General features: G+C 39.7%; 2 protein-coding genes across 2 annotated transcripts in view; one reads left to right on the top strand and one right to left on the bottom strand.

Annotated features, from left to right (window-relative positions):
• SUPT16H (SPT16 homolog, facilitates chromatin remodeling subunit) overlaps positions 1–12,826 on the top strand; it is a 31,831-nt gene extending 19,005 nt beyond the window's left edge. Inside the window, exons 16-26 of the mRNA XM_043985398.1 lie at positions 501–636; positions 754–880; positions 1,136–1,254; positions 1,672–1,797; positions 2,793–2,905; positions 3,440–3,515; positions 4,296–4,465; positions 8,147–8,276; positions 9,550–9,679; positions 10,516–10,593; positions 11,457–12,826. Coding sequence (XP_043841333.1) covers positions 501–636; positions 754–880; positions 1,136–1,254; positions 1,672–1,797; positions 2,793–2,905; positions 3,440–3,515; positions 4,296–4,465; positions 8,147–8,276; positions 9,550–9,679; positions 10,516–10,593; positions 11,457–11,602 — 1,351 coding nt within the window. The 3' untranslated portion in view covers positions 11,603–12,826. The remainder of the gene's footprint in view (positions 1–500; positions 637–753; positions 881–1,135; positions 1,255–1,671; positions 1,798–2,792; positions 2,906–3,439; positions 3,516–4,295; positions 4,466–8,146; positions 8,277–9,549; positions 9,680–10,515; positions 10,594–11,456) is intronic.
• Positions 12,827–13,004: 178 nt separating this feature from the next.
• Positions 13,005–19,627, bottom strand: part of RPGRIP1 (RPGR interacting protein 1) — a 49,256-nt gene continuing 42,633 nt past the window's right edge. Inside the window, exons 19-22 of the mRNA XM_043980501.1 lie at positions 18,913–19,105; positions 18,203–18,287; positions 14,274–14,401; positions 13,005–13,286 (exon numbers count right to left, since the gene is read on the bottom strand). Of these exons, the coding sequence (XP_043836436.1) occupies positions 13,174–13,286; positions 14,274–14,401; positions 18,203–18,287; positions 18,913–19,105 (519 nt within the window). The 3' untranslated portion in view covers positions 13,005–13,173. The remainder of the gene's footprint in view (positions 13,287–14,273; positions 14,402–18,202; positions 18,288–18,912; positions 19,106–19,627) is intronic.

Here is a 19,627-nt window from a genome sequence, read left to right on the forward strand (position 1 = left end):
TATCTTGAGTTCCTCTTTGTCTAGCAAACTCCCAACATCTCCTGCAGGATTCATTTAAGGTCATTTGTATGATGTCCCTGGGAAAATAGAGACCTGTAGTCAGCATGGTTGCAAATTCTTACTACTCACTAAAAAGAAGTTAAATTTAAGAGAGAGAGAGAGAGAGAGAAGTCAATGTGCCAAATCTTCCCTCCATATAGGTGGATGCCAAGATAGATTGTTTCCTTGACTGAGGTATAATGGGGTAAATTTGAATTATTGTACCTGGCTTAAAGTTAAAAAGTTATTCTTGATTAGATTAACCATTTACAGATCTTTCCCTTTTGAAGAGCAAAATACATAATATGATGTTGCTCATCATCCTCTCTCTTCAATAAAATTCCCCTTGAGACATTAAGCTAAATAAACATATAGAAACATATAGGTCCTGAGTATAGTAACAGGTTCACTAGCCCAATAAGCAATTTGTCCTCTAACATTTGTTTTCCCTTCTACCATAGCACATATCGAGCTTCAAACATGAAGGCTCCTGGAGAACAGACAGTACCAGCTTTAAATCTGCAAAATGCCTTTCGAATCATAAAAGAGGTTCAGAAGCGCTATAAGACTCGGGAAGCGGAAGAAAAAGAAAAGGAGGTGAGCCTTGGGGGTCCTTGACTGTGGCTAGAACATGTGCATAGAAAAGGACACACAGATTACTTCATAGAGATATTTGGGGATGTAATTGCATCCTCATTCATTCTATTTCTTCAGGGCATTGTGAAACAAGATTCACTAGTTATCAATCTTAACCGGAGTAATCCCAAGCTCAAGGATCTGTACATCCGACCCAATATTGCCCAAAAGAGAATGCAAGGCTCCCTCGAAGCTCATGTCAATGGTAAGGATTCTTCTGAATCACTGGCAGGTATATAAAAAGCTGAGAAGTAAAATGAAAGGGAAAGTCTATAGTGTTTATATAATAATTTATAATGTATAACAGGGAAAAAAAATCAACTGTTTCTTTCCCTTCTAGTTTTTATGTGTGTGTGTGTGTGTTTTTTGTTTGTTTGTTTGTTTGTTTGTTTTGAGGCATTGCAGTGTTCTGCTTAGTTTAATAGTGTTGTTAGGCACTCAATTTCTTTATTTCATTCAGGATTCCGTTTCACATCAGTTCGAGGGGACAAAGTGGATATTCTGTACAATAACATTAAGCATGCCTTGTTCCAGCCCTGTGATGGGGAAATGATAATTGTCCTGCACTTTCACCTCAAGGTATACTATTAAGGGTGGGGAAGGGATCTGGAAGGGTCTTTGTTCCTCTGGTATCTGAATACACGAGGGCTCTTTTTCTCTTTCCATTTGTGAAATCTGAATTCTGCTCTTTGACTTTTGCACGTCATATCCACCGACTCCAAGGCCTAATCTTCTTATATGCCTTTATGGTCCCCTTTAGAAATCCATTCCAGTAGATAGGTAAGCTACTGCTCTTTATTCACAGAAATGAATTGTATGTAATACCTTCAGAGTCATCTAATCCTCTTAATAATATTCATGTTGTGGAAGTGCCTTAATAGGACCAGTGCTACTTCGATTATAGTGACAGTTATTTTTCTGACCCTACATGTTTCCTTTTTGGCTGTTGTGTAGTCTGAGTCTCCTGACTCCTGCTTTATGTTTTCTTGCTGCCAGAATGCCATCATGTTTGGGAAGAAGCGGCACACTGATGTGCAGTTCTACACTGAAGTGGGAGAGATCACCACTGATTTGGGAAAACACCAGCATATGCACGACCGAGATGACCTGTATGCTGAGCAGGCCAGTAAAATTCTGTATTTGATTTGAGGCAAGAAAAGACAGGATAAAATCTGAACTCTTTCATTGCCAGTACTTAGAGTAATAAATCAGTGACATTCTAAACCTATGTGAAGTAGAGCTTATTGGCTAGTGAGAAACTGTACAAAATTATAATCTCATGCACATCGTGCACAAGGCAGTTTTGAGTGTGTTCTACATATGTCACATATTGAGCTTCTTAAATGCTCTGTGAGTGAGGTATTATTATTCCCATTTTACAAGTGAAGAGAGGCTCAGAAATGTTAAGTAGCTGTGCAGGTACATACTCACATAACTAGGCATTTTCAAAGGCAGGATTTGGGCCTGGCTCTTTTGAAGACTTAGCCCTCTGTCCTCTGTATTATGCAACTTGCTGTTTTATTGATAAGTCCGTGGATAAAACATTAGTCCACAGATTTTAATATTTTCTCTGTCAATACTACTGTGACACTGAACAAACTGTTTAATGTATTAGTGCTTCATTATTCTCTTCCCTTCTTCTTCCCCCCCCCCCCCCCCCCCCCCGTAGCTCCAGAATATCCAGGGTATAAATAGCAAGAGCTGATGTTAGAGATGTATATGATAGCTATTTTGGAAGGGAACATTGTATTTAAAAATAAAGGTGATGGGGGGCAGCTAGGTGTCACAGTGGATAAAGCACTGGCCCTGGATTCAGGAGGACCTGAGTTCAAATCCAGCTTCAGACACTTGACACTTACTAGCTGTGTGACCCTGGGCAAGTCACTTAACCCTCATTGCCCTGCCCACTAAAAAAAGACCCTTTGGGGGCATCTAGGTAGCGCAGTTGATAGAGCACCAGCCTTGCATTCAGGAGGACCCGAGTTCAAATCCAGACTCAGACACTTAACACTTACTAGCTGTGTGACCCTGGGCAAGTCACTTAACCCCAATTGCCTCACCAAAGGAAAAAAAAATCAAGGTGATGTTTTTAGTTATTTGTTTTGTTTTTTGTGCAGATGGAAAGAGAGATGAGGCACAAGCTGAAAACAGCCTTTAAAAACTTCATTGAGAAGGTGGAGGCCCTAACCAAGGAGGAACTGGAGTTTGAAGTGCCTTTTAGGGACTTGGGGTAAAATATTTCTTATTATCCTGGTGTCCTATGGACCTGACTCCTAACAATAGGGGAAAGGAAAAATTTGAGGACCTCCTCCCCCTCCATTAATGTCACTTTGATATATTATTCATTCTCATCTTTATGCTGTAATGGAAAGAGCACTGGAATTGAAGTCAGAAAACTTTAGTTCAAGAACCAGCTTTGTTGCTTCTTCTTGGACCTTAGGCCCTCTAAGCTCTCTAGCTATACTTCACTCTCTAGCTCTTTTTCCTTATTTGCAAAATGAGGGCAATGGACAAGATGTAGCTCAAAGGTCGTTTTCAAATTCCAACATTCTATAATTCTTTAAATTTCCTTTCAATATGGCATTTCCTATGCATTTTTGGCACTGAAAGAAGAGAATCCCCAGTAGTATAATGGAACTTGAATTTCAAAATTTGAAATAGGAAGGAAAAGTTATATACCTATGATGGGATTAACACCTGCTGGCTTTGGTCTTCTGATCTTAGTCTGCACAGAGTATGAATTTGTTTTCTTACTTCTTTCCAGGTTTAATGGAGCCCCTTACAGAAGCACCTGCCTACTACAGCCCACTAGTAGTGCACTGGTGAATGCTACAGAATGGGTGAGTATCTCTTTATTACTTTGATTTTTGCATTGAGAAAGAAATACTTTGGGGCAGCTTGGTGGCGAAGTGGATAAAGCACCGGCTCTGGATTCAGGAGTGCCTGAATTCAAATCCGGCCTCAGATACTTGACACTTACTAGCTGTGTGACCCTGAGCAAGTCACTTAACCCTCATTGTCCGTGTCTTCTCTTCTCCCACCCCCACCCCACCCCCCCAAAAAAAAGAACTCAAGCAATTCAATATGTTATATATGTGCAGTCAAGCAAAACATAGCAGAGAAGGAAATACTTTGAAATTGACTAGCAATTTAGAAAGTATTGAGAATTAGATCATAATTTTTTCACTCCAAACTTCTCTATCAACATTTTCAGTTAATTTGTTAACTATCAGCTCATTGCACACAAGACATGAGAGCTGTTGCCACTTCACCTTAAAACTTTTTTTGTATTTGTAACTTTTTTCCCAAAATGTTCACTTCCTTGCTATAAATTCCATTTAATTTTTTTCTACCTGAGGGTACAATTTAATGCTGTGGAACTGTTTTACAAGCCAGTTAACTTCATTTTCCTCAACTGTAAAATAAAGAAGGCTCTTCTCTCAGGTCCCCACCCACCCAAAAGTCTTTGAATCTACTAGGACATCTTAGTGTGTTTGAGCTATTGCAGAATATTATAAGCAAGTTCTTTGATATATTAAATAGGATTCTTCAAGGATGGGGAAATGCTAAAGGGTTTCCATATGTACTCAAAAGGTAATAGGCCATTTCTGCTCCCCCAGCCACCTTTTGTGGTGACATTGGATGAAGTGGAGCTGATTCATTTTGAGCGGGTCCAGTTCCATCTGAAGAATTTTGACATGGTAATAGTCTACAAGGACTACAGCAAGAAAGTGACAATGATCAATGCCATCCCTGTGGCCTCTCTTGACCCCATCAAGGAGTGGTTGAAGTAAGTTAACCAATTGCAATCTTTATTCCATGGAATTGAAAATTATGGGATTATTGATGTCAAGAATTATACAACTAGGGGCAGCTAGGTGGCCCAATGGATAAAGCACTGGCCTTGGATTCAGGAAGACCTGAGTTCAAATGTGGCCTCAAACACTTGACACTTACTAGCTGTGTGACCCTGGGCAAGTCACTTAACCCTCATTGCTCTGCAAAAACAAACAAAAAAATTATACAATTAGTATATAAAAAACTATTGCTGTGCCTGCCTTTGAGTTGAATTTATTGATCAGAACTTTAAAATTTTGCTTGTAGCTAATGGGGCTGGCCCCTTTGTAATGAATGCTTTGACATAGTATTGTTTCTTGTGAGTCAATATCTACTTTTTAAAAATTATTATTATTATTATTACAGTATTTCATACAAGATGTCTTCAAAGCATTTCAAATTCTTGTTAAAAAAATGTTGGGGCAGCTAGGTGGTACAGTGTATAAAGCCCTGGATTCAGGAGGGCCTGAGTTCAAATCCAGCCTCAGACACTTGACACTAGCTGTACGACCCTGGGCAAGTTATTTAACCCTCATTGCCCTGGTGTCTCCCCCCCCCCCAAAAGGTGTTATGTTCCTTACTAGTTCCACAAATTTGCTGAAGAAAAATTAAGTAGATAAAAGTATATTGTTTTGATGACAAGTTTTCCACACTTTAGCTAGGGAAAAGTTTCTCTAGCAGGAACACCTGGGCTAACAAAGGGAAATTATCCTTAAAAAGAGCTGGAGTATGGGACAGCTAGATGGCACAGTGGATAGAGCACCAGCCCTGGAGTCAGGAGTACCTGAGTTCAAATCCAGCCTCAGACACTTAACATTTACTAGCTGTGTGACCCTGGGCAAGTCACTTAACCCCAATTGACTCACTTAAAAAAAAAAAGCTGGAGTAGTGATAGGAGTGGAATTTGCTATTTAAATTATCTAAAGGAAGTGGTTATATAATATATTTGTGTGTGTGTGTGTGTGTAAATATGATATATCAAAGTGACATATAAGTGGTTATATGTAGTGGTTTGTTTGTAAGAAATGGTTTTTAAATGCCTTGTTCTGTACCTACAGTCTGCTGTATCTCTTCTTAAGGAGCAGGAGAGGCACTACCATTAGTCTTCCAAAATCATGACTAGTAACTGCATTGATCAGAGTTCTGAAGACTTTGAGTGTTATTTTCCTTTCTCATGTTGTGGTCATTGTATGATTGTCTCTGAATTCTGCATTATTCTTTCTTAAGGCATAGTATTATTTTACATTTCTATAGCATAATTTGTTCAGCCATTCCCCATTCACCCACTTTTCTTCCAGTTCTTTGCCATTACAGGTACACCACGAAAGGTGTTTATAGAAAAGTTAATATTTAAGTAAACATGTATTTATACATATGTGCATTTGTGTATGCTTAGAACTTGTTACCTCATTGAGGTATGTACATAACGATCTTATCACTAGGTCAAAGGATATGTAGTTTGTTGGCCTTTCTAGTACAATTTTGAATTATTTTCCAGAATTATTGGACTAGTTCATGGCTCCAACAGTAGTTCATTATTATTGTGCCTCTCTTTCCATAGGCCCTTATTAGTAATTTGGCACATTTTTTCATGGTTATTGGTAGGTTGCTTTTATCCCTGCATAGGTAATGCTTCTGATTCTTGGACAGTTTTTAAGTTAAAAACTTATTACTGCAGGGGCAGCTAGATGGCGCAGTGGATAGAGCACTGGCCCTGGATTCAGGAGTACCTGAGTTCAAATCCGGCCTCAGACACTTAACACTTACTAGCTGTGTGACCCTGGGCAAGTCACTTAACCCCAGTTGCCTCACTAAAAAAACAAAAACAAAAAAACTTATTACTGCTATATCCCTTTTGATTTTTTTTTCCTCTTGTATTCCTCCCTATCCACCCACTATAATTGAATTACCTTCCCTATCACTAGTTTCCATAGCAGTTTTGGAAAATAGAGAGAGAATAATACTTTACTAGGTATTATGGGAAGTTAGCAAAAAGAAAAGGACATTTATATCTTATGGAGCACATGTGTTTAATAAGGAGACACAGAGCCAAAGAAGGGCTTAAGTTCATTGGAGATAATGGCTAGACTTTCATTGCCCACATTCTACAACTGGGAAAGAGTGCACTGGCTAGAATTATTATGTGTAAAACACAGAGACCAGGTGCTTTCAGAAAGTACTTTTCCAAGATATATCAATAGAAAAGAGAAAGTGGTAGAACTAAAAGAAGGAAAATTAAGATAGAACTGTAGAAAGATGAGGTAAAATAAGGTGAGTGTAGCATTAATCAGGAAATGAATCATTAGAAGTAATGTAGGAATCAATTCCCCAAAAGATAAATGGTCAAAGATTATGAGCAAATAGTTCTCAAATGAAAAAATTCAGACTATTAATAACCATGTGAAAATGCTTCAAATCACTAATAACAAGAGAAACACAAAATAAGCCTGGGGTTTCATCTCATACCCAGCAAATTGACAGCAGATAACAAAAGATGGAAATGGTCAGTGTTGGAGGAGAGGGTAAGGGAAGATAGACACACTGCTATATTATTGGTGGAGCTATGGATCTAGTACAATCATTTCGGAAAGCAGTTTGGAATTAAGCAAATAAAGTGACTGTAATGCTTGTACCCTTTGATGCAGAGATTCCACTACTAGGCACATACCACAAGTAGGTCGTTGACAAGAAGAAAGGTTCTTGCCTGTGCACCAAAGTATTTATAGTTGCACTTTTTGTAGTAGCAAAGAACAATAAATGCCCATTGGTTGGGAAATGGATAAACCAATTGGGCTGTGTGAATTTAGTGGAATATTACTGTGCTGTAAGAAACAACAGAGATGGGGCAGCTAGGTGGCACAGTGGATAGAGCACCGGCCCTGGAGTCAGGAGTACCTGAGTTCAAATCCGGTCTCAGACACTTAACACTTACTAGCTGTGTGACCCTGGGCAAGTCACTTAACCCCAATTGCCTCACTTAAAAAAAAGAAAGAAAGAAACAATAGAGATGCGTGGAAAGACTTATGTTAACTGATGCAGTGTGAAGTAAACAGAGGCAAAAAAAACAATATACACAATGACTACAATAATTTAATTAGCCGAAGGTCCATAGATGTATAATGTTGCATGTATTTAATGAAATTAAAATAAATGAAAGTGAAAATAAAAACTAATTTTGGGGGGGTGTAGACAAATAAGGAACAGAGTTAAAAAAAGAAAAATCTTGGCAGCTAGGTGGCACAGTGAATAAAGCACCAGCCCTGGATTCAGGAGGATCTTAGTTCAAATCCCACCTCAAAACACTTGGCACTTACTGGCTGTGTGACCATGGGCAAGTCACTTAACCCCAACTGCCTCACCCAAAAAAAAAGAAGGAAAAAGAAAAATCTTAGCAATTAGAGGAGAGCTTTAGAGTGAGAACTAGTACCCTCGTTGGGTGCTGCTACATGAAGCTAGACTTTGGGGACACTTGGACCTAGTTTAGTATCCTTATACAAGGAATAAGTATTTTCTTATAGTTGGGCAACTGTTACATATATTTGGTTATGTTTGTTAGTGACTAAAGTAAGATGGTACTATTTAGTAATATTCAGGGTCTTTATGAAGTACTGGTTTTGATGTTATACTTCCTTAGTTCCTGTGACCTGAAGTACACTGAAGGCGTACAGTCCCTCAACTGGACCAAAATCATGAAGACTATTGTGGACGACCCTGAGGGCTTCTTTGAACAAGGTGGCTGGTCTTTCTTGGAGCCTGAAGGTGAGGTATGTGAACTTAGGGTTTCAGGAACAGGTCAGTGGCTGATGTGTGCAAGGTTGCCCAGTACCTTTTGGATGGATGGGGGAATGGAGATTGACATATGAGCAAAAAAGACCAGACCCACTTGAGAGGAGGAAGTCAGGAGAACAATGTCAAATTTGGACCACTCTTCCCTAATCATCCTTTACAGGTAAATCATTGGTCAAATAGTAGCACACATTTGTATAGCTGTAGATAAATTTGCCTATTTTTATTATCACAAGTATTGTGATTTGAGGGAAACTGTGCCTTAGTGAAATTGACTTGTTCAAGGTATCACATAGAACTATGGCCCGGACCCAAGTCCTTTGACTTCATATCCATGTTCTTTCTGCAATACCGTTGTGTCCACTATTTCATTTTTTCTAATCACAAGGGTAGGCATATTGTAAATGAGGGGTTTTGGTGGGGGGTTTTTTTTAAGCTTTTGGAATAGCCTTTGGTCTTCAGAGAATATTAGACACTCATAAGAAACTGTTCTAAAAGTCATCCTCCATACTACAATCAGCCTCCCTTCTAAGAATGGTCTATTTTAGTTTTTCATTTACCTGAAGAAAAAAAGAAACTGATCTTTTCAATAATAGAGAAGTAGGAGGATATCTTTTTGATTTCTTATGTATGTATAGGACACTATATCAACCTTTGACTTGGTGAATAAGAGAGGAGGTTGGATTAGAGAATCTTGGAGATTCCTTTTACTTTAAGAATTTATTAATCATGGGGCAGCTAGGTGGCGCAGTGGATAAAGCACCAGCCCTGGATTCAGGAGGACCTGAGTTCAAATTCGGATTCAGACACTTGACACTTACTAGCTGTGTGACCCTGGGCAAGTCACTTAACCCTCATTGCCCCGCCCAAAAGGAAGAAAAAAAAGAATTTGTGAATCAGGGCAGCTAGGTGGTGCAGTGGATAAAACACTGGCCTTGGATTCAGGAGGATCTGAATCAAATCCAGCCTCATCTGACACTTGACACTTACTAGCTGTGTGACCCTAGGCAAGTCACTTAACCCTCATCACCCTGCCAAAAAAAGAGAGTTTATGAATCTATGAGCTTGGTCCAAACAATTATTTTATGCTGACTTTGGTGATCTTGGACAGGTGCCTTTACCTTTACCTCAGTTTCCTCGCATAAGATGGAACTAGAACTATTGTTTTGAAATAATTCACTAAATTATTGGTGGAAACTTTCAAAAATATGAAATGCCTTCTTATCGTGGTCTCTGCTGTTCTTATATTAGGGGAGTGATGCTGAAGTAGGAGACTCAGAATCTGAAATTGAAGATGAAACTTTTAATCCTTCGGAGGATGAATATGAAGAAGAGGAAGAGGATAGTGATGAAGACTATTCCTCAGAAGCAGAGGAGTCAGGTATGAATTTTTAGGGTCATCGTTTGTCATTTGAAGGCTGTTTTCAGTGGGTTTAAATAGAAGGCAGTTCAGTCCAGTAGTCTGATAATCCATTATCCATTCATATCCAAATTCCATCTTGGAGTTATGTATGCTGAAGCACTGTTTGACTACTTTGAGATTTAGGTCTCTAATCTAAGAGTTACAGGCCCTGTGTATATGCTTGTTTAAAAATCGCATCCATGGTCTTATTCTGTTCATCAGTCTGGTAATATATAGCTGACTTCATTACCCTCCAGCTCTCAGCATGTTCCCATCCCATGCTTGTCCATTTGCCCAGTCTAAGTCTAGCCCTACTGCTTGTCCTTATAGTAATATACCCAGCCCACTAGTTTTTTGCCCCACCTTAGCCCCACCTCTTGTTTTATTACCAATTTTGTTATACTATCTCCATCCTAGTTTTAACTTCCCCTCCCTTTGTTTATCCCACTTCTTTTCCCATCCCAAGTCTAGATGGGTTGAATCTCTGGCCCTGAGGTGTGAAAATGTGTGTTGTTAAGTATTCATGGTTGAGAGGAAATAGTACATAATTAAGAGAAATCAAAAAAGCACATAAAATAACAGAGGAGGAATCAGTAATGAGGATAAGAATTTCCTTTCCTTTGTCTTTATCTAACATTTTGAATTCCTGTCATCTTTAATTCATCATACCATATCACATTCTCTTCTGCCTGGGATACAGAGTATGACTTTATTAGATGTCACTTCTTAGGGAAAAAGAAACCTACCTTTTCACATCCACCCTGGCCCCTGAATCTCCTAACCAGATGATGAAACCTGAATCTATTCCGTTCCAGATTATTCCAAGGAGTCACTGGGTAGTGAAGAGGAAAGTGGAAAAGACTGGGATGAACTAGAGGAAGAAGCAAGAAAAGGTGAGTTGACTGAGGATGCTGGAAGTTCAAACTTCTTGTGCAACTTTGTAATGTTTGTAGGAGAACCTACTGAATATGGCAGGTGAACACTCTCAAGATTGATCTGAAGCCATTGTTCTAGTTCTAAGGAGCATAGGAGGAGGAAAACATAGGTCTGGAAATTGTCCACAGATATTCTGTGGATAAGAATGTCCTTGGCTAGATCCTTTTCTTACCCATCTAAGCCTGTGACTAGGCCTAGGATTTTGATCCAGATAATCAAATAAGGATTCTATGTCATTCCACATGTAATATGAATCTTAAGAGGCTTGGATAGTTATAAAGCACATCGGAAGACTCAGCACAATTTAATTAAGAACCAGACAACCTACTAGAAAGCATTGTAACCAGAAACTTTCCTGCACAGAATCTCTCCCTGAAGCCAATCTTTAATTTATACTTCTAGCCCTACTGAAATAAAAATTTTGGAAAATTTTTCTAAAGCCTGCTCTGTTAGGCACTAGAAATGTACTTCCATGGTCTTAACACTTCTTTTGCATATTTCCCTAGGTGTAGTTTCTGAGTTTGGAAAAAAGTACAGACAGTTCTCACTTTATGTAAATTTACATTATGCTAATTCACTCCCCAGCTTGAGGGTGGCAGACAACAGCTCTCAGTACCAAGGGTCCTCCACTCTAGGCACTGAAGCTGCTCAGGCTGTAGGGAGGCCAGAGCCAGAGAGGGCAGGGCCACGTAGCCCCATGAGGGAACAGTCCACTTATGTTATGCAAGAATTGACTCTGTCTTGGCAGTGGGTTGAAGGATAGGAACTTGAGGTTTTAATACAAAGTTTACTGATGTTATCACCTCCCCTTTCTTCCCAGCTGACCGTGAGAGCCGTTATGAGGAAGAGGAAGAACAAAGCCGGAGCATGAGCCGGAAAAGGAAGGGTTCTGTGCACAGCTCCGGCCGTAGCTCCAGCCGCGGCTCCAGACACAGCTCTGCACCACCCAAGAAAAAGAGGAAGTAGATTTGAACTTTCACCTTATAATCCCTTCTTCCTCCAGCCAACCCCTAAATATTTTACATGACATAGAAACTGTATTTTTCCCTTTGTTTTCTTTGACTTTTTGCCATTTGTGTTCATGGGTTTTGGGGCCATTTTGTATGGACCAATCTACTCAGTGAATTCCAGGGCTCACCAGCCTACATGTCCTGAGACCACGACGTACACCAATGGCCCCACACAGATGCCGAGGGAAGAGGTATCCTTGAAGAAGGCCAGAGGCATCAGCTATTAATATAGTTTCCTCCCTCTCTTTTTATCTGTCATCCTCTGCCAGGAAGACCTTGTTGGCTTCTGATTGATACCCATATGTAACCCATTTCCAAGGGGCTTGGGTTCTGAGCCGCATGGATTCTGTGGCAGCTCAAAGGTAACCTTTTTATAGAGTGGTATATAGGGCATTGCCTGCACCCTGGATTCTGACCAGCAGGCTCACTCTCTTCTCCTGTCCTACCCTATTGCCATAGTCCTTTCCCCAGTTCTTAGAGTGCTCAAGAAAAGGTTCTTTTGAGGGCGCTCAGCAGTTGCTAAAGGCTGTCATCATCCATAAGCTCCATGCAGCAACTTCAGTACTTTGCTGTCTCCCTGTCTTCTTGACTCATGCAGGGTCCTCCTGCTGTCTCCAAAGATGAGACAGGCAGTGCTTCCCTACTGTCACACTGTTTTCCACCAATTTGTAAATGACAGGGTGGGCAAGAAAAAATAATACTGCTTTTCTGTACCAAATTCTCACCCAAAAAGGAATAGTTGTGCCTCACATCCAATTCCTATAATAAAATCTAGAGGGAGTGTTTTGAAGCAACAGTGAATCTGGATGAGAAAAGTTATTGTTCAGTATCCTAGGGAATCAGGGAAAGAAAGGAAGGGGGGGGAAGAAAAACAACACAGCCACTGGTCACTGTTCTTCATTTTTACTTGTCTTGCATTGTCCTGTATTTATCACAGTTTCTGTTGAACAGGTTTTTTTTGTTGTTGTTGTTTGTTTTTAAGTATTTGGAAGGGGTTTTTGCTTGCCATCTCCCTTCCTAGTCCTCTGCACTCACCCGTCCCAGAACAGATTCTGTGTCCTGTGACTTTAGGAGAGAGAGGGACTTTTTGTTTTGTTTTTTCTCCTTAGCAGTAGGACTTGATATTTTCAACTTTGGAAGAACTAAAAGATGAATAAAATGTGTTTTTTTGTAAGTTCACCTCTTGTGACAGTTCTTTTGTACAGTTCCCAAAGTAGCCTGAAAGAAGTCATGAGCAGATCTCAAGTCTGCTTTCTCACCTAATGAAGTGCCAAGACCTTGCACTGCAGGAGTCATATTTGAACAGATAGTAAAGTCATTATAAAGTTGGTACCAGACAGAGAGGTAACAATAAGTCTAGGCTTTCTCCATGATAGTGAGGGAGAGATTAGATGTCACTAATTAAGTGTATAGGGGTATAAATCTGTGGAATCACAAAGCACTTTGTAAGCAGACTTTTACAATGGTCCCCTCAAAATGACCCTGTGATATATTCAGTTCTAGACGAGACCCCTTGCATCTGCTACATCACAAATGCATATCTTCATTCATCTCCTTGAAAATGGCCTGAAGTGCATCAGTTGCTTGAAGGGACACTTTCAGTTTTCCAATGGAGGTGGCTTTGTCCTGAGGGTTGACAACTATTTTGAGAGAGAAAACATGAAAAGAGCGGAATTAGATTTTCTTCACCTTGTCCTGGGGAGCTTAGGGCCAGTAGTTATGATTGGTAGCTAAATCACCTCTAGAGACCAGGACCTGGACCTATGATCTCTTTAGTGGTATCAGGCGTTCCCGAGGAAAACCTTCCACTACCATCTTTTTTCTACACCTTGTAGAACTAGAACACCAAGAGCTTAAGTGACTTGCCCAGGATAACAGCTTATGTGTGTGAGTCAGGACCAAGTCTTCCTGGATTGAAGCCCAACTCCACTTAGTCACTGCTGTCCCACAGTCTTCTCAAGTACAAGTGAAAATAATAGTTTAACATGTATATAGTGTTTTAAAGGAAGAGAATGTGCTATGCATATATTAACTCATTTAATCCTTAGAACTATGAGAGAGACACTACAGGTGTTTATCCTCATTTTACAGGTGAGAAAATGGACTAGGACAGAGTGAGATTAAGAAACTAGACCCTGGTTCACACCACTGCGAATGAAACTTGGGATTCAAACCCAGGTCTCAAATCCAAAATCCAGTCCTCATTTCACTCCATGGTCCCTTGACATACTCAAAGCCAGTAAAGATCTTAGTTATCTCTTGTGAAGGAATAAATTTTTCTAAAATAGGTTTCTTTAGGAAAAAGCAAAAAATCAATGTTGAAGGTTAATAGCCATCAGAATTTTGTAGGATGTACCCAAATCTAGGAAAAGTCCTGTTGGTTTATAAAAGTTTGGTTTTCTAAAAATTCCAATTAAAGACTTAAAAGACAATCCTCTGATGTTATTAAAAGTTCAGTCCTAGACTATGTGGGGTAATAATGGACCAACTTTAGAGTTAGCTACAATTAAAAGACAACAGCAAAAGATTTTAAGTTTAGTAGTAGCATCCTACCAATTTTGCAGTTATAATTGTGAAGGCAAAAAATGAAAATATGTTTATTAGTAAGATGCCTTGAGTTTACTTACTGTCTATCTCTTGTTCTAAAATGTCTCTTCCTGTATCCAGGATCTGCCACAGTTCCAAGTAAGCATAGCCTACTTCTTGACATTCGTTCTTTTGCTCTTCAGGCTCACTCACCACTATAAACTTCAATCTAAAGAAGAAAAATATTTCCACTTAACAGCATTCATTGTAACAGGCTTTACATATTTTTAAATCTTATCATATATGCTTATGTCACATTTTTTTCCCTCACAGTCCCCCAGTTAAAAAAAAAATAGACACAATGACCTCTTAAGGGACAGTTATGGATAAAGATAAGCAGAGTCATTTGGGGGTTTTTTTGTTTTTGTTTTTTTGTGGGGGGCAATTGGGGTTAAGTGACTTGCCCAGGGTCACACAGCTAATAAATGTTAAGTGTCTGAAGCCAGATTTGAACTCAGGTACTCCTGAATCCAGGGCCAGTGCTCTATCCACTGTGCCACCTAGCTGCCCTGTCATTTGCTTTTAAAATTGTTAGTGGATTGTCTTTCAGGGTTAGAAAACCCCACAAAATGCTATCTTCAGGGGCAGCTAGGTGGAGTCAGGAGTACCTGAATTCAAATCCGGTCTCAGACACTTAACACTTAATAGCTGTGTGACCCTGGGCAAGTCACTTAACCCCAGTTGCCTAACTAAAAAAAAATGCTATCTTCAGGAAAGGTTCAAAGAGCAAAGAATAGATAGGAATCATACTCTTGGCACTGGAAGAGATCTTGAAAATCATTTTATAAAAACAAATTGCCCAAAGAGGCTAAGTGATTTTATACAAACTAGTTAATGACAGAGCCAAGATCAAACCCAAATAAATATCTCCGCTATACCACACTGGTTCAGTAGTAAAAAGAACACGACAAATCAAAGGAAAGACTGAAGAAAGATTTGGTTTTTTAATAATTTGTTTTTCTATAATACTCTTCCCCATCTCTACCACTCCCTGGAAACAAGATACTTTCTTCAGAAAAAGCCCAAGATGGGGCAGCTAGGTGGCGCAGTAGACAAAGCACTGGCCTTGGATTCAGGAAGACCTGAGTTCAAATCTGGCCTCAGACACTTGACATGTACCAGCTGTGTGACCTTGGGCAAGTCACTTAACCCTCATTGCCCCATAAAAATTAAAAAAAGAAAGAAAGAAAGAAAAGGCCCAAAAGTATTCCAAATTGAGCAAGGTAGAGAAAACAGGATAAAGAAGAGTATGAACACACACAACTTTGACAGTGCAGACAATGGCTAGGTAAAGACAACTTATGTGTGAGGTCCATTGGGTTTCAGACACCCATAGGGTCAATGTCTATGTATGTAATTCAATTACAGGTAGAAGAAAATTTAAGAAGAGTCCATTTAGCTAAATTTGTTTGCTGCTTTCCTTTGTTCTGGACCTTGAAAGGTTCTCTAGCAGTACCGCCAGCCTCCAAAGGGGGCAGCCCTAGTCATCTGAAGCTCAGGGGTCCTCACCTTCAGTTTCAAATGGCTGTGACTGGTGCCAGCATTTTGAGGAGTAGCCTAGAGACCAAAGCATCCTGTAGCAATAGTGGTCCAAGCAAAAAACATAAGGGTTACACCTGTGATTGTTCTAGATAAGGATGTTAACCCTAACGATGGAGAACACAGCCTAGAAATAGCCATCTGGGGCATCCAGTCAACCCATTCCTTAAGGAAATCCACCTAATGTGCTGATTGCTTTCCTCCAGGCATTAACCACATGGACTGAGCTGTTCAAAGCACCCTTTTCTCCCACAACATGACACACTTTGTTTTCCAATCATACTTTACTAGAGGAACTCTTTTAAGGTTCTTGTTCATAAGCCATTGGCAATATTCTGTAGCCTACTTCAGCCCAATTGTGCTTTTCTCCTTTTCCTAGAAAAATGGAAGCTAGGTTCCCTGTGGGTGGTAAGATCCTTCAGATACTCCTGTTTGCAAGATGACATACTTATTGTTCCAAACCCTAAACTACCACAAAGCCAAGGATACCAACATATTTGCAATTTTTTTTTCTTCAGAGGTTGTTGTTTTCCATGATTGCTAGCTATTTAACATCAGTAGAAGAGTACTGATATTACTTGGTATAAAGGTAGGATATTGCTCAACATTTTGTTGGCCTTGGATAGATCACCCCACTGAGCCAAGTCTTCAAGACACAGTGACTCCCAGATTCCCTTCCTCAGTAACAACCCATTGTTAAAAATTTTTTTGTTTGAAGGAGCAATTTAGGATTGTTGAATGGCACTGCACAATTTCCTAAAAGCAAAATAGCCTACTCTTTTTTTTTTAAGGGTTTTTTTTTTTTTTAGTGAGGCAATTGGGGTTAAGTGACTTGCCCAGGGTCACACAGCTAGTAAGTGTTAAGTGTCTGAGGCCAGATTTGAACTCAGGTCCTCCTGACTCCAGGGCCGGTGCTCTATCCACTGCACCACCTAGCTGCCCCAAAATAGCCTACTCTTTACTGGGATTTCTTGTCTACCTATAATTAACCCAAGATATATGTACTAATAGAGTTAATTCAACAAGCAGATTTTCCAAAGGAATGTCACAGTCTAGAGGGTAGGCATGCTTTGTTCATTTTTTTTCTTAAATAGAATGTTATGTTGATCTCTTTTGAGATGACAGAAACAAGCCTTTGATGCAGTCAACACAATATTTTCTACAAAGAAGGGCATCTGGAGGACCTCCCCACCATTTTCTTTTGGACTCTGAAATTGATCCTTTAATGATACGAGTAAACACCTTTCATAAGCATCTGTCTCCCCATTTTATATCACTATTGACACTGACAAGAGGCATTATCTCAAAGCACTATAAAGAGTACCTAACATAACTGTTAAGATAACATATGCATGAGAGATGAGTTTGGAAGAGAGTGTGGATTGTCTTTTGGACTGAACCAATTATTTTTATAAAAACGGCAGAATCTTACACTCCCTATACCTTTCAGGCAATTGTGTGACAATGAAAATGTGTGCTCTCTTGTATGAAATCATTTGCGAAAGTATTCAGTTCTCATTTTCATCAAGGATATGTGCAAATGTATAGATCATTCTCATAAACATTTTATGAGATGATAAAGCAAACACATAGGTTATTATGGATTCCTCTCCATTACCTTTTTTGAGGGTAATAATATCAAATCTCTTTTTTTCCAATTGTCTACAGCAGCTGCCCTAAATCGCCTCCTGAATGAAGAAACTGTTCATAGTGTGGCCTATGAATGTCCCTCATATCCATGTGTTTCGCATATAAGATTTTACCTCTTATTTTATATTTCTGGGTTTTATAAATTAATGGTTATTGAGTTTACAAATGCTTTTTTAAAATTTTAAACCTACAAAGAAAAAAAAATAAAATGTAAAAGAAATTCATAGTAAAAAGATAGGCCCAATACTTATGGACTATCATGTTGGACAGATCAAACTGCCTTCGAACATAAATGTTAGGGGGCAGCTAGGTGGTGCAATGGATAAAGCACCGGCCCTGGTTTCAGGAGTCCCTGAGTTCAAATCCAGCCTCAGACACTTGACATTTATTAGCTCTGTGACCCTGGGCAAGTCAAAAAAGAACACAAATATTGAAGTGAAGAGAGATGTAGTCTCTTGTCTGGCTTGTACAATACCCTGTCAATATTCAAATTCATCCTGTCAATTCAAGTCATCAGCAAAAACAACAGTGCCAATGTTGGGGCAGACATGAGGATGTGAACTGTGCTGACTAAACTCAGACGACTAGATGGCAACAAACAACTGAGATTTAATTTCTCTATACTCAGATTTCAGATTTCAGGGAATGTGTAAATCGAAAAAAAATAAAGGACCTTGAAAAGGGACACCGCATATATCCAGCAGTGTGAGACATAGGTCTTAGGCCAGAGAACCCACTACAGAATAGTTCCATTCCCCAAGAATAGATAGGAAGCACTTACTGCCTCTGCTCAGGATTTTTGTCTTGCAACATAGAAAAGAGAAACTTCCTTCGGTCTCCATGTTCTGCTGGGTTGAGGTCTATCACTGTATACAAAGGAAAGAGAAATGTAAGTGGTTTCTTCTCCCATCTTAGTCACAATATCCAGATCACATTGAGGTTTACAAAGAACTTCTCTTATGACCACCCTGGGAGGTAGGGAGTACCAGCATTACTATTCCCTTTTTACAGATAGAGAAACTGCAATCCAGTGACTTGCTCATGGTCTCAAAGCATCTAAGTGCCTGAAGTGGAATTAGAACTCAGTTTTGACTACAAGTCCAGGCCTCTTTCTCCTTTATCAGCCTGCTTCTCAGAACAAAAAGCCAGAGGTATCTCAAAAACTGTCCAAGTTTGGTATACAACGAATCCTAGGAAAGCTTAGTAGAAGCCTTGTGGTCTGACAGAGCAGATTTTGCTTCTACCACACACACAAGCCCAGTCTAGAGCACTCAGTAGGGGACAACTCAGTAGTCATGGTAATCTGATAATATAGATCCTCACCACCACCACCAAGTCTAAGACCCTATAAAGGACCAGAACAGTGCCTCAGGACAAGTTGGAGATGGTTCTCAGGCTAAGCCTTTGTCAGTGTTCACTCCCCATTGAGTCCAGAGGACCCCTGACAAACATGGAAGCTGCTTGAATAGCAGCACTAAAATTGGGTTTTACCTTTGTTGAAATGAAAGTGGATATCTTCCCCTGCCCTGGGTTTCCGAAGAGACACAGGTGTCTCTGTCTCTGACAAAGGCAAATCATGAAACTTGTACTCCACGTACACCTGCTGGATGCTCTCATCAGACATCACTTCAGCCTCAGGGTCAAAGGCCAAGGACACAATTTCAATGCAAATTTTGTCTGAATTCTAACAAGAGAAAGAAAAACATCTCCATTCCTCTGCTTTCTTTGGCACTCTAGGTACTATATACTCTATCTTTGGTTAATAAACAACACCCCGGGGCAGCTAGGTGGCGCAGTGGATAGAGCACCAGCCCTGGAGTCAGGAGGACCTGAGTTCAAATCCAACCTCAGACACTTAACACTTACTAGCTGTGTGACCCTGGGCAAGTCACTTAACCCCAATTGCCTCACCAAAAAAAAAAAAAAGCAACACCCCTCTGAGCCCTGTAGCAGACACCTGATATCACTTCCAGGTCACAGCTGGCAAAATTATGACCCTGAGAAATGGTATATAAATACTTAAGTTATTAGTAGGAAATCTGTATGTGAAATCCAGAAGGTTTTTTCCCTAGTCCAACAAATTGCTTCCCTCACTAAGCATTTTCTTGCTACGTTCACATCTAGGGAGAACTGGTAAAACTTTATGGTCAAGTAGATTTAAAAAATATTTTTCTAAATAATAATTTTCTCATCATTATAGAATCAA

Source organism: Dromiciops gliroides, chromosome 2 (genome assembly GCF_019393635.1).
Source record: "Dromiciops gliroides isolate mDroGli1 chromosome 2, mDroGli1.pri, whole genome shotgun sequence".
Classification (NCBI taxonomy): Eukaryota; Metazoa; Chordata; class Mammalia; order Microbiotheria; family Microbiotheriidae; genus Dromiciops; species Dromiciops gliroides.